General features: G+C 40.7%; 1 protein-coding gene and 1 non-coding gene across 2 annotated transcripts in view; one reads left to right on the forward strand and one right to left on the reverse strand.

The window, feature by feature from the left end:
* The window catches only part of TAMM41 (TAM41 mitochondrial translocator assembly and maintenance homolog), a 99,972-nt gene that overhangs the window by 54,017 nt on the left and 32,299 nt on the right, over positions 1 to 13,656 (forward strand). The window contains exons 5-7 of the mRNA XM_007954116.2: positions 2,278 to 2,423; positions 8,541 to 8,706; positions 9,978 to 10,040. Of these exons, the coding sequence (XP_007952307.1) occupies positions 2,278 to 2,423; positions 8,541 to 8,706; positions 9,978 to 10,040 (375 nt within the window). The remainder of the gene's footprint in view (positions 1 to 2,277; positions 2,424 to 8,540; positions 8,707 to 9,977; positions 10,041 to 13,656) is intronic.
* LOC122151399 lies at positions 1,609 to 1,715 on the reverse strand. Its single transcript, XR_006164132.1, has one exon. It is a non-coding gene; the product is annotated as a U6 spliceosomal RNA (small nuclear RNA).

The following is a 13,656-nucleotide window of genomic DNA, read 5'->3' on the forward strand; positions in this document are numbered from 1 at the left end:
CTTCTTTAGGGTATATACTTAGTAATGGAATGGCTCGGTCAAATGGCATTTCTAATTCCAACTTTTGAAGGAATCGCCATACTGCTTTCCACAATGGTTGTACCGTTTTACAGTCCCACCAGCAGTGTATGAGAGTCCCAATTACTCCACAACCTCGTCAGCATTTGTTATTTTCTGTCTTGTTGAACTTTGCTACCAGTGCTAGAGCAACATTGTACCTCATGGTTGTTTTGATTTGCATCTCTCTAATAGCTAATGCTCGTGAGCATTTCTTCATATGTTTGTTGGCCACTTGAATATCCTCCTTGGTGAAGTGTCTATTCATGTCTTCTGCCCATTTTTTAATTGGATTGTTTACCTTTTTGTTATTGAGGTGTTGGGAGTTTTCTATAAATTCTAGAAATAAGTCCCTTGTCAGATATGTTATTACCAAATATTTTTTCCCAATCTGTAGGTTCTCTTTTTACCCTTTCAGAGAAGTCTTTGGAAGCACATAAAAATTTAATTTTTAGAAGGTCCCAATCATCTGGTTTCTCTTCTGCTGTTTGTACTTTTGAATTATGCTTAATAGTCTATTTATGCCATATATTAGGGCCCCTAAATTTGCCCCTAGATTTTCCTTGAGGAGCTGTATAGTTTTAGGTGTCACATTTAAGTCTTTGATCCATCTGGAGTTCGTTTTTGTGTGTGGTGTGAGGTACAGATCTTGTTGTCATTTTTCTGCAAATGGATCTCCAGTTTTGCCAGCACCATTTATTAAACAAACATTCTCTTCCCCATTTAATGGATTTTGGGCCTTTGTCAAAGATCAGCTGAGTATAGGTGGATGGATCTATTTCTGGGTTCTCAATTCTGTTCCATTGGTCTATGTATCTGTCATTAAACCAAAACCAGGCAGTTTTGACTACTGTGGCTGTATAGTAGGTTTTGAGATTCAGCAGTGTGAGACCTCCTACTTTGTTTTTCTTCTTCAGTAGTGCTTTGCTTATCCGAGCTCTCTTTCCTTTCCATATAAAGTTATTGATTGGTTTTTCCATATCCCTAAAGAATAGTGATGGGATCTGGATTGGTATTGCATTGAATGTACAGATTGCTTTGGGTAGAACTGACATTTTCACAATGTTCAATATTCCTATCCACGAGCATGGGATGTTCTTCCATTTATGTAGATCTTATGGTTTCTTGAAGTAGTTTTTTAGTTTTCTTTGTAGAGGTATTTTGTGTCCCTGGTAAGATTTATTCCCAAGTATTTTATTTTTTTGGTAGCTATTGAAAATGGTATTGATTTCCTTATTTCTTTTTCAGCAATCTCTTTGCTGGTGTGGAGGAATCCAACTGATTTTTGGATGTTGATCTTATATCCTGCCACGATGCTAAATCTCTCAATTAGTTCCAGTAGAATTTTGACTGAGTCTCTTGGGTTTTCTAGGTATAGGATCATATCATCAGCAAATAGGGATAGTTTGACTTCTTCCTTACCAATTTGGATGCCTTTGATTTCCCTTTCTTGCCTTATTGGCCTGGCTAGGACTTCCAGTACAATGTTGAATAGAAGTGGTGATAGTGGGCATCCTTGCCTGGTTCCTGTTCTCAAGAGGAATGGTTTCAAAAAATATGGAACACTTCACGAATTTGTGTGTCATCCTTGCGCAGGGGCCATGCTAATCTTCTCTGTATTGTCCCAATTTTAGTATATGTGCTGCTGAAGTGAGCACCCACTTGGAATTTTTGAAGTTACGTCTGCTTTTAATTTCATCTTGAAAGTAAACCTCTTCTCACTAGGACTTTTAACACTCGCTGCTCTTGTCGTTATCAAACATACTAAGATTAATAATGATCACAAATGTCTCAAAAATCTTATGCAAACACAGCAAACAAGTCAAAGATGAGTAAGCAAATCAAGGACAAGTGGCAGTGCACAACTCCTGTCCCTGTGATTGGTTGCAGGCAGAGTTTTGTTCACAATATGAAAGTTTATAAATACTGAAGCTTCTGTGTTGGCCAAAAAAAAAATAAAACAAGCAAACAGAACACCTGCCTTCTGGATGATGATAGCCTTTTGTACCTTGGTAACTGTTTTAACCGAAGCTGTGCATCACCTGCAGATCCTTTCTTTTCCCCAAAACAAGTCCCTTCATTCCTTGGGGAATGTATGTACAGCTTTAAGGAGGAAATATTTTGAGGAGGGATCTTGCCTGATGAACTAGTGCCAAATCAGTGTGGGGGCTGCATGTGGATTTTCAGTAGAAGATTTGTTTTTCTGTTTGTTTTAACTAGGCGACTTTCGGATGGTGGTTGGAGAGGATAAGAAAAAGGTGTTGAATATTGTGAAGCCCAACGTGGTTCACTTCCGTGGGCTCTATGGCAGCATACTACAGGAGAATCCCCAAGTGGTCTATAAAACACATCAAGGCAGACTAGAGGTAAACTGTATATGGAAAATAATTTACATTGTTTCTAAAGCAAGAGCTATTTTAAGGAAAAAAAAGTAAGGGGGAGAAATGTGTAAGTAATGTGGTAACATATATATATAAAAGTGAGTGTTGTACAGAAGCATATATGCTTCCATATACTTGAATAATGCTAAAAGGTAACACAAGAAACAAGTAATAAGGGGCTGCCTTTGGGGAAGGGAACCAGGGCAGAAGTAGGAGGGAGATTTGTTTTCACTGATCAAAAATGGGTGAAAATAAACCCTCAGATTACCTTCTTTCCAGCCCTGGCTGTTTTATTGGCTATTGTAAATGTCAGTATCTAACATTTCTTCAGAGAGACAGCTACTCCTTAGATAGAGAATAGGGAAAAAGAATATATCTAGGTGCCAACTGCTAAGAAATTGAAGAAGGGCAAGGGCGGGGAAATTCACTTAACCATGCAAATGTATTTACCCAAACTCTTCACCGTGGCCTACTAAAGCCTACATGATCTGGATTCTAATTGGTTTCTTTTCCTGAGAAAATTTACAAGAACAAGATTAGCGGATTGAACTACAGTCCCCAACGTTGCAGCTGGTCTTGAGGCTGTAACTGATACTTGTCATCTCCTTCCTCTACTACTCATTCTATATTTCCCTTACCCTTAGCCCGTACTTCTGCTGGCCTAGGTGAAATGGCCTTATCCTCATCTCTGAGGCGTCTCAGACCCTGTTCACCACATTTGTCTTGTGTTGTGGCTACTGCGTTTCCATTAACCAGAGAACTAGGGTAAGAGGATAGTACTAAGAGCAGCCCTACTTCCTGATGACCAGAGTCAATTACTCCTGCCAGTATGGTGACTCATTTTTTTGTTTGCTGCAGTCTTGGCATGGGAAAGTGAATGGGTGGCAGATGTAACTTAAAGCTTACTGGGATGCTTACTCTACCTCTGGTAGAATCATTACTCCTCTGCAGACTGGGACCTAAAGTTGCAGGGATGGGAAGTACACATTTTCCTAGTGGGTCACTGGAAGTAACAGGAAGCAAGGCCACTTCCCTTTCCACTCCTTGGTTCCCAGACCCATGCGTTCTATAGTCTGGGAACCCAGCACCATATATGGGTCATTAATTTAGCACATATCCTGCATCCTTGAAGATGACACCTCATCCTCACAGGGCATCATCTCCAAGCTCATGCCTCAGCTGTTCCTCCATTGCTCTGTTACAGTTTCTCAACAGGAGCACTACTGACATTTTAGACCACATCATTCTTTGTTGATGACTGTCCTGTACATTGTAGACTGTCCCTAACCCATTAGATACCACTAACACTCCCCCAAGCCCACTTGTAACAATCAAAAATGTCTTCAAACATTGCCAGGTATCCCGTGCGGGACAAAAATCACCCCCGCTTTGAGCACCACTGCTCTCCAGGCTGGTGGTTTTGGTGCAGTGTGTGGTAGAAACAGTGGAGCTGGAGTCCTGTGCCCCTTGCTACACCTCTTTATTTTAATCTGGGTCCCCTAAGTGAAGAATGCAGTGCACCATGTTGATGAGTCAAACCTTCTATAAAGCCTTAAACAATGGTGCTGGCTATCCTGAGGGTAGGAAAGGCAAACCCTGCTCAGAATACATGTCACTTCCACTTAAGACAAATTGCTACTCCTTCCCAGATGGCATTCACAAGTAAACTCAAGACATTTTTGAGGGACACAATTCAATTCCAAAACCAGTTATAAGGGAGCTTCCTTGTAGGCATTGGCCTGAGCCGACAGGGAGGCGCTGGAGCAGCAACGTGGATATTGTGGGGTCTAGACTTCCTGCTTGTGTAGCTCATGTGTGCCCTCCAGCCTTGCTCACGTCCGATCCTGATGTGCCTCTTGCATCTCACAGTGGATTGCTAGCCCCTGCACCCTCTATTATAAGGCATTCAAAGGAAACGGGACTATTTGGACATTCTGTATAATATATTAGTCTACTGTATCAGTTATGCCCAACATTATGACTTAGTGAATCTGACACATCCCCACTTGTGATGGCAGTTCTGGCTGCATGCTCATTTGTTGTCCCATGATCGGCAGCCAGCAGCTCTGTCTCCACTAGGGCCCAGTATCCAGGAGGCAATTTTCAAATAGTGTGTTGCTTTTCTACTGCAGATGGCCAAACCCTAGCTCCACATTGTCATTCTCACTGAGGGCCCACTATAAAATCCACATAACTGCTTTTAATTCTACATATTCCTCCCTTAGTACCATGGAGCCTACAAGATAGTATGGTGTAAGTGCAAGGCTGCTTATACAGTGCCTGGCTCTGTTGCAGAGCTCTTTTCTGCTCTGGGTAGGCCCCTTGCAAAGCTGGAATCCTATCATATCACTTGGTAAATGAATCTGAGCATTATTACCCTTTGTGGAATATGCAGCCTCTAGAACCTAAAGAGGCCTATCAGGCCTTGTGCTTCTTTCTTAGTGGTGAGAGGCATGAATTGCAATAATTTAACCTTTGCTTTAGAGGGATATCCTGGCCTACTCCAGACCACTCAGGCCCTGAAAACTTCACTGGTGGGCTCTTGGAACTTCATAGGGCTTATCTACTTTCTGGAGTGCAGGTGTCATATCAAGGCCTCCAGTGTACTTGCTCTTATTGTATTACCAGATAACAATATGTCATTGATAGAGTGGACCAATGTGTTATCGTACAGAATGTCCAAAAAGTCCAGGTATAGCAGAGGATGCAAAGAAGCAAAACCAGAAAGTGTAAGATTGTTTGTCCCATAATAACATGAGCTCTTCTGGTCCTCCTTCCTAATAGGGAAGGAAAGGACACATTCACCTGGTCTAGCACCCTATTCATATATCTGCTGTAACATAGTCACTGCATCTGGCACAGCAAGCAGATACAGTTGAGGCTACTACTAGGATGAGTTTGAGGTAGTCCACTATAATCTTCCAGGATCCATTTGGCTTTTGTAGTAAGGGCCAGACTGATTAATTTAACGCAGATGTGGGCCCATCATCCTTCAGGTCTACAGGTCACACTAATCTTTGCCATTCCTCCCAGGGTACCGTTTCATTTTTTATTTATTCTCCTGGCCAGAGGGTGAGGGTCGGAGCTTCAGAGGCCTGCACTTGGCCTCACATGCTATGACAGGTCCCAAATCCTATCTTAGAGTCAGCTTTCTAGGACTACTCCTGGAATCAATTGTGTAAGATTGGGGTTGGACAGATTTGAAACAGAGGCCTCACCGGATCCTATGATGGCATTCTGGAGCTAGATGGCACTTCAGGTTGTCCCCACTTGGGACAGAGGCCAAGCTCTGTCATTGCATACAGGTAGCTCCTTTTGGCTGAGGCCAGTTATAGGAGGGGCTCAGCCAACTTTCCCAGCAGCTAGTAAAATGAGCGCTTTGGTCTTGAAGGCAGGATCTGGATGGTGTACCACGGCATCCCCTATCGTATGACCATGTCTGCATGTTTTATATCAGCTTTATGAGATATAACTCACATACATTAAAATTCACCCTTTTAAAGTATACAATTCAGTGGCTTTTAGCATAGTCAAAAAGTTATACAACCATCACCACAATCTAATTTTAGAACATTTCCTTCCTCCAAACAAGAAACCTTGTACCCATTACCAATCACTCCCCAGCTGTCCCTTAATCTATGTTCTGTCTCTATGGATTTACCTTTTCTGGACATTTCATATAAATGGAATCATACATGTGACCTTTTCCATATCTGCTTTTAAAATATAATTAATTAGACTCTAGTGATTTAACTGAATGATGGTATCTTCATGATTTAAGGATTAAAGAAAATTAGAATTTACTATGGGGAGGAAGTGGGAGAGGTGCTGTTGCATTATGGGAAATTGCAGTCAATGTCATGAGACAAAGTGTATGTGAACTGCTGTATGGAAAATGAATTTGCTCTGTAAACTTTTACCCAAATCACAATAAAAATTTTAAGAAGAAAAATTAGAATTTAAGTAATTCATTTGAACATGTCACCTAATATTTTGTCTTCAGATGCATACTTCCAACTCAAAATTGTAAAACATTTCTTCAAAAGAAAACAATGGCAAATATTTTCTAATTCCTCATATTACTAAGTCTTTTTAACACCTCTAAACTTTCTATAAGTTTCATAGGTAACACATGTATAAAATATAAGATCCTTTTGACTAATCTCAATTTAAAAAACCAAACTCATTGCCATCAAATTGATCCCAACTCATAGCAACCCTGTAAGACAGAGTAGAACTGCCCCCATCAGGTTTCCAAGGCTATAAATCTTGATGGAAGTAAACTGCCATCTTTCTCCTGTGGAGTGGCTGATGAGTTCAAACCGCTGACCATTTGGTTAGCAGCCAAGCACTTAACCACTGTCCACCAGGCCTCCTGGCAGATCTTAATATTTGGCCCCAAAATATGAGTTCGTAAATGTCATCTCTAGGCTATTTACAGACATAGCCACAGTTATCTTTGTCATTTATATAGCCAAAGCCAAGTCGAGGGTGGAGCCTGTGTATTTGGAACCATCCTAATGACAAGCACTGGGAGCTCTGGTAGCATAGTGTCTAAGGCATTTGACTGCTAACCAGAAGGCTGGTGGTTCAAACCCACCAGCCACTCCCCGGAAGGAAGATGGGGCAATCTACTTCCGTAGTGATACTGACTCGGAAACCCAAGGAGGGGTTGCTATGAGTCGGGTCCGACTCGATGGCACATAACAACAACAACAACAATGACAAGCACTAAATGCCCAGGTAAAAAACGTCCTTCTACCTTCAGAACCACTAAATAATAGCATTTTCTTGTTCTTTGCATAGATTTTAATAGAGCTAGAGATCTGGACAGTGGCAGTATACTCAGTAAAAACTTGTTGAATGAAAAACAGTGGCAGAATAAGTGAATTCTAATTAAGAAAGTTGGTTATGTTTGGAAAACTGAATCAAAATGTAATATGTTCATTTGTCTAATTCTTACTATTAGCGAGAGTGAAAAGCTAAATATTTGTTGAAAGAACATAAGACAAAAATATTATTTGGAAAATAATGTGATGAGCTGTTGAGTGTAGCATTACTCATTCTCAACTCAGCACACAGTCAATGTTTACAAAATTTCTCAAAGGCTTAGGCTTCAGCTCTACAGCTGACTTTTCATTCACAGGTTTCCAAGTAAAGACCAATGCATATTTTTATATATGCTTTATTTCTGAATTTATGTTTCACTTTGATGAATTTTAGAATATTTTGGGAAAAGGAACCACCATTGCAGCTTACTCCTGTTTAATAAATAATGACAATTAAGTTTTATCAATTTAGATATTCATTCCCTTATTCAATCCTCCCATGATCAGGGGATTAAAAAGTGAGTAAGAGCTGTTTGTCTTTGTCATCAGTTTATCCCTACAGTTTATGGCATGCAGCATGGTATGTAAAAGGCCCCAAAGGCAGGAGATACAAATTCAAATGCTTCTCTATCACATTGACTCTGATCCTGGCCAGGTTACTCAGTTTCTCCATCTTTAAAATGGGAGGGATAATTTGAGTGCCTGGATTTGATGGAGCTCTACTGGCACAGTATGTGAAGTATTTGACTGCTAACCAGAAGGATGACAGTTCAAACCTACCAACTGCTCTTTGCAGGAGAAAGATGAGGCAATCAACTTCTGTAAAGATTTACAGCTTTGGAAGCCCAGTGGGGTCGCTATGAGTCAGAATTGACTTAATGGCAGTAGATTTGCTTTTGGGTTTGGATTCAATGGGGTCTTTTGATGGTTTTACATGTTAACTGCAGCCCTACTTCCTGTAATTGCTAGATTTAAGATAGAGATCTAAAATTACATAAATTGATCTTTGAAAGAGGCTTCTGGTCTTTTCTCATGTAGAAATGGAACATTATAGAAAAATAGTTGTCTTTTTTTTGAAAGGGGTGAGAATCCCAAACCCCCCTTATGCATTATTCAGCTTCAGAAAGGAGAGTCTCCTTAGCAGGCTGCGGAATCCAAGGTGTGGGGACATCTGTTTTTATGTGATCTTAAGGAAAAGCCATTGTGTCTGAGTAGTTACAGAATTCAAAGCACTTTCCATAGACATCATCTTTTTTTTTTTTTCCCCCTCCAGCTAGATAAAAGCCCAGAAGGACAATTTACTCAGCTAATGGCATTACCCAAAACCTTACAGCGACAAATAAATCATATTATGGACCCTCCAGGAAAAAACAGGGATGTGGAAGAAACTCTATTCCAACTTGCTAATGACCCTGACTGTGCAGAGGTGGTGCGTCTAGGTATGTGTATGAATTTACTGGCCGTGGGTAAAAGGAAGCTTTGGGATTGGGACCTGTGTTTATTCTTTCTTGCTTCACATGATCAAGAGATTTCCTCTAAGAAGAAAGCATTAACAATCCAGGGTTTTTCCAAATGTAAATTTTCACTTGTTTGAAGTAGAGTGGTAGAAGTACTACTTTTAGAAATATTTTAGATCCTAAATCACTGTCAAAAGAGGAAACAATGTTTCTTTTGGTTCCAAGAGCATAACTTCTAGAAGTTACTTAAAAGACATATCTGTGTTCTTCATGGTGGTCTGAGAATGAAGGAGACTGGTGACACTTTTAATGTTTTCATAACATTGAGAACACAGTTTTCATCCACCAATGCCAACCTGATGTGTCTCATGCTGCATTCAGCTGGTGCCTTCTGACATGGCCCATGTTCCACAGCCTTATCCCTAGGGCCTCCCTAATGTTTATCAAAAAGTCTGAACCTTCTCTTCAGAGACCTGTTTTCTTTTTAGAGGTTAAAGGTGATTTATGAGGTCAGTCTGTAAAGACATAATTATGAAATTGGAGATGACTCCCTCCCTCGGATGAGTACATTCTCCTGTTTTTATCCAGTAAATGTTTACTGTGCTCCTTCAGGGCACAAGCCACTGGGCCAGATGCAATTACAGTAATGATATTGAACAGTAAACCACATCTAACCATCAGCTACAGTATGCAGGCACCTCTCTCTCCATCTCATGGAACAGCTCCACATTTTCAGAACAAATACTCAGGTAACCAGGTGCCTATTCTGAAGGTCAATCTGTGCGAGCCATACTGGTTTGTTTTAGTTTTAACATGCTCCTTTAAAAAGCATAATGTCTGCTGCTTTTTTGAGGGCATGAAAGACTTGTCTCTCCTCGCTGAGGAATCCTGCATGTATGTCTTTGGGATGAAAGTTTTTCTCAGAGACAGAAACATGTTTTTTATTTGTTTACATCTTAGAATGGAGAACCAGCAGCCTTGAACAGTCTTAAAGTCATAAATTGGCCTTGGAGGGTGACCTACCCCCCCCCACCCTAGGTTTTCCAGGTGAGGAGGCCTACAGTGCTTGATCAGGAGCTGTGCATCTCCAGTCTTCTGTCAATTCTGGTGCCCTTGGCACTGTCACTTTGCGACACCAGGACAATGATGGATTTGCCAGCTTTACTGGATAGCTGGAAAGAACATCTAGTTTTGGGTTTAACATGGATGACTAATATCTTGTTCTGGATGTTCTTTTTGTTTTCTTCTCACAGGCATCTCAGCAATTGTGAGACCCTCCAGTGTGAGACAGAGCACCAAGGGCATTTTTACTGCTGGTAAGAACTTGAGAAAGTCCATGGTTAATGAACCTGTTGATTATAGTGGCTTCGACTTGCCTGGTTAAAATGTAAAACTTTATCTGTATCCTCTAAGGAATTGTGAAATGCTGTATTTTGATGGTCATGAACTGCCATTTGGTGTCTGGAAAACTCAAACCCTTTGAGGAACTGTACTCAGAAGGCTTTGTTGTTGTTGTTGTTAGTTGCCATTGAATGGATTCCTACTCACGGCAACCCCATGGGTGCAGAGTAGAATTGCTCCATAGGGTTTTTGTTCTGGCGTGGCAGGCCTTTTTCTGAGGTGCATCTGGGTGGTTTTGAACTGCCAACCTTTCAGTTCATAGTCAAGCACTTAATCATTTGTGCCATTGACAAACTTCATTGGAAGGCTTTACAACAGCTCTAAAAATTCTGAATACATCCTTACAGCCAGGGTTTTTCCTCATATTTTTTATCCGTTCACGTAGCAAAAACAACAGCATCTTAGTCTCCTTCCCCTTTTTCTGCCTCTTCAGAGACAACAGTTTCCAGCTCTCTTGGTTGATTGTTTTAATCTTTAACTGCCATTTTTCTAAACAATAAATTCATGTCACCACTTCCCTGTTTTTCTGTGTTAGATATTATCTATTGACTTCTTCCTAAGAAGGTTAGAATTCCACTCTCTTCACCCACCCTCACTGTACATACTCACCCCACCCTCCGTCCCTCTATATTATCCTGTAATGTAGTTGTCTACTCAATACATACAACTATATTCAGTAAAACCTGTGAAAGCCAGAACCCGTGTAAGGTGGAAACCCATCAGAAAAGGAAAACTCAAATATTTTTCACTAAAACAAGCAATGGGAAAGTGGTAAGACTATACCCTACCAAAGGCAGAAGACTTGTGAGACCCAAAAATAAACAAGTCAAGTTCCATCTCTCACAGGTTTCATTGTCATATTTTAATTTTGGTTAACTCGGTGTTCAGTATTAACATATAATTATCCTAATGTGATTCATTGAGGCAGTGGGGTGGTTCAGCGGTAGAATTTGCTTCCCGTGCAGGAGACTCCAGTTCTTTTCCCAGCCGGTGGGCCTCATGTGCAGCCACCACCATCTGCCAGAGCTTCTGGACTAAGGAAAACTCGGTAGAAAGGCCTGGCAGTGTACTTCTGAAAATCACCCAGTAGATCACAATGCACACAGCAGATCATAGGGCTGGTTCAGGACTGGACAGTGTTTAGTTTCATTGTGCATGCAGTTGCCTTGAGTTGAGCTGACTAGACGACAGCTAACAAGAACAATGTGATTTATAGGGGGATCATGTAATATACTTTCCTGTACAAGTTTCTTTTCCCATGGAGACTGTCTCCACCTCTCCTGTGTTAGACCCTCTGTTTCCTGCATCTTGTGTTTTACTCTCTTGGTGCATACTCTCATTTTGTTGAAGCTCATCACCAGTAATTTCCCAGAGGGTGCCTAGGAGCTAAATTTGAAGACCATGCATGTTTGAAAATATCTCTAGTCTACCCTCACGCTTAATTGATATTTATGCTGGGTATAAATTAGGAATCATTTCCTAAATTCCCTTCCAGGATCACTGTCAAAGTCCAAAACCTTTGTTGTTCTTAATTCTTGGTATATGTTCTTTCTTTCTGAAGCTTACTAAGTCTTCTGTTTTTCCCCGGGTTCTGAAATTTCTGTGATGTGCCTTCACGGGAACCTGATGCCATTTATCATACTTGTTCTGGTTACCCAGTGCCGCTCTGACAGGAATATATACCACAAATGGAATGACCTTAACAAGCAGGGGTTTATTCTCTTACAGTTTGAGAGGCTAGAAATCCAAATTCAAAATGTCAGACTTTAGGGGCTGGGTGTAAGCCCCTCAACCTTGGGGTTCAGCTCTGCCTTCTGCTCCCAGCCCACTGAAGCTAGAAGCTTTTCTTCATTCAGACAGCTGCTGGCTGCTGAGACTGACAAGCCCAAGGTCGACAAGTAAAAAGGCACAGTCCTGATGTTACCAAACCACACAACAGGCCATTAATTCAAGTCCACTGAAAGTCCCAAGGTTAGCAGAGCATGGCAGGCTGATGAACAACGACTTGGCTACATGCAGGGTTTAAGTGTGCCATAAGGTAGAGACCATTCCCAAAGCTGCTTCCTATATACAGGGAGCATACCCAAAGCAGCTATTCAGCTGCTCCAAAAGATCCCACCATGGAGCTAATTACCAATCTCACTATGGGGAATAACTACATTCAGCTGCCCAGCCACTCAACCAGACCCAGCCAAGCTGACACACAAACTTAACCACCACATACTAAATACTCCATTACCTTTCAATTTAGAAATTCAGATTTTTCCATTTTGGGAAATTTTTTAAAATATTCTTTCTTTGATATCCACCTATTTGTTTCTGTTCTTTTTCTGGAACTTCTTATTCAGATATTGCACATCCTAGAATGGTCCTTTGATTTTCTTTATCTCCTATTTTTAATGTATTTGCCCTTTTAATCTGCTTTCTGGGAGAGTTTCTCAGCTTTAGTTCCAACCCTTCTATTGAGTTTTTTATTTCTGCTATTTGTATTTTTACTTTCCAGGAGTTCTTTTTGTTATTATTGTTCTCAAAGTGTTCCTTTATTTCATACCATCCTGTTCTTATTTAGGAATAAAACATCTTCTCATCCCTAACTATATAAATAGTAGTTTTTTTCATTTTTTTAATGTGTTTTATTGAAATATAATTTATGTACTGTGAAATACACAAAACTAAAGTAACATGGGTCAATGCATTTTTTTTTTTTTTTTTGCAGTGTTCCCTCCCCTCCCCTCCCACCCCTGGCAACCAACAAAGAAAGTTTCCCTCCATATATAAACCTTTCCTTGACCTGCCACAGCAATGAGCTAATGCTATATTTGTCCTTCTGTGATTGACTTACTTCACTCAGCATAATGTCCTCCAAGTTCATCCATATTATGGGGTGTTTTGCAGACTTTACATGATTCTTTAGTGTTGCGTAGCATTCTATTATGTGTATGTGCCATAGTTTGGTCATCCACTCTTCCACTATAAATCTTAGAGATAAGTCCTTTGCCAGATATGTAATTATCGGCAAATGTGAATTTTTTTTCTTTTATTTTATTGTGATTTGGGTGAAAATTTACAGAGCAAATACACTTTCCATACAGCAGTTCACGTATACTTTGTCTCATGACATTGACCACAGTTTACCACAATGCAACATCTCCCCTCCTACTTCCTCCTGATAGTTACCTCTTCCCTGTGCCCATCCCTCCATGCACTCCTGCCCCCTGAGCTGTCTCCCTGTGCATAAGGAGCCCTTCTTTCTCCCATGCTTGTTCTCTCCAAGGAGTGTATCTACCTTAGGTAAATGTTCAACTCATATGCCTGTCTGTTGTTTGGCTGGAAGCCACAAGCGTCGGTTCTATTCCAAACCTGAAGGGCAGGTAGGGGCCATAGTCTCAGTGGTTCGACCAGGCTCTATCAGACCAGCAAACCTGGTCCCCCCCCCCCTTTTTTTTCCAAATGATTTTGAGTTTTGTTCTACATTGTTCTCCCTCTTTATGCAGGATCTCCTACATAGATCCTCTTCCAAGTGATTGACAG

Source organism: Orycteropus afer, unplaced genomic scaffold (assembly GCF_000298275.1).
Source record: "Orycteropus afer afer isolate SDZICR_OR568_19922 unplaced genomic scaffold, OryAfe1.0 scaffold00432, whole genome shotgun sequence".
In the NCBI taxonomy this organism is placed as follows: domain Eukaryota; kingdom Metazoa; phylum Chordata; class Mammalia; order Tubulidentata; family Orycteropodidae; genus Orycteropus; species Orycteropus afer.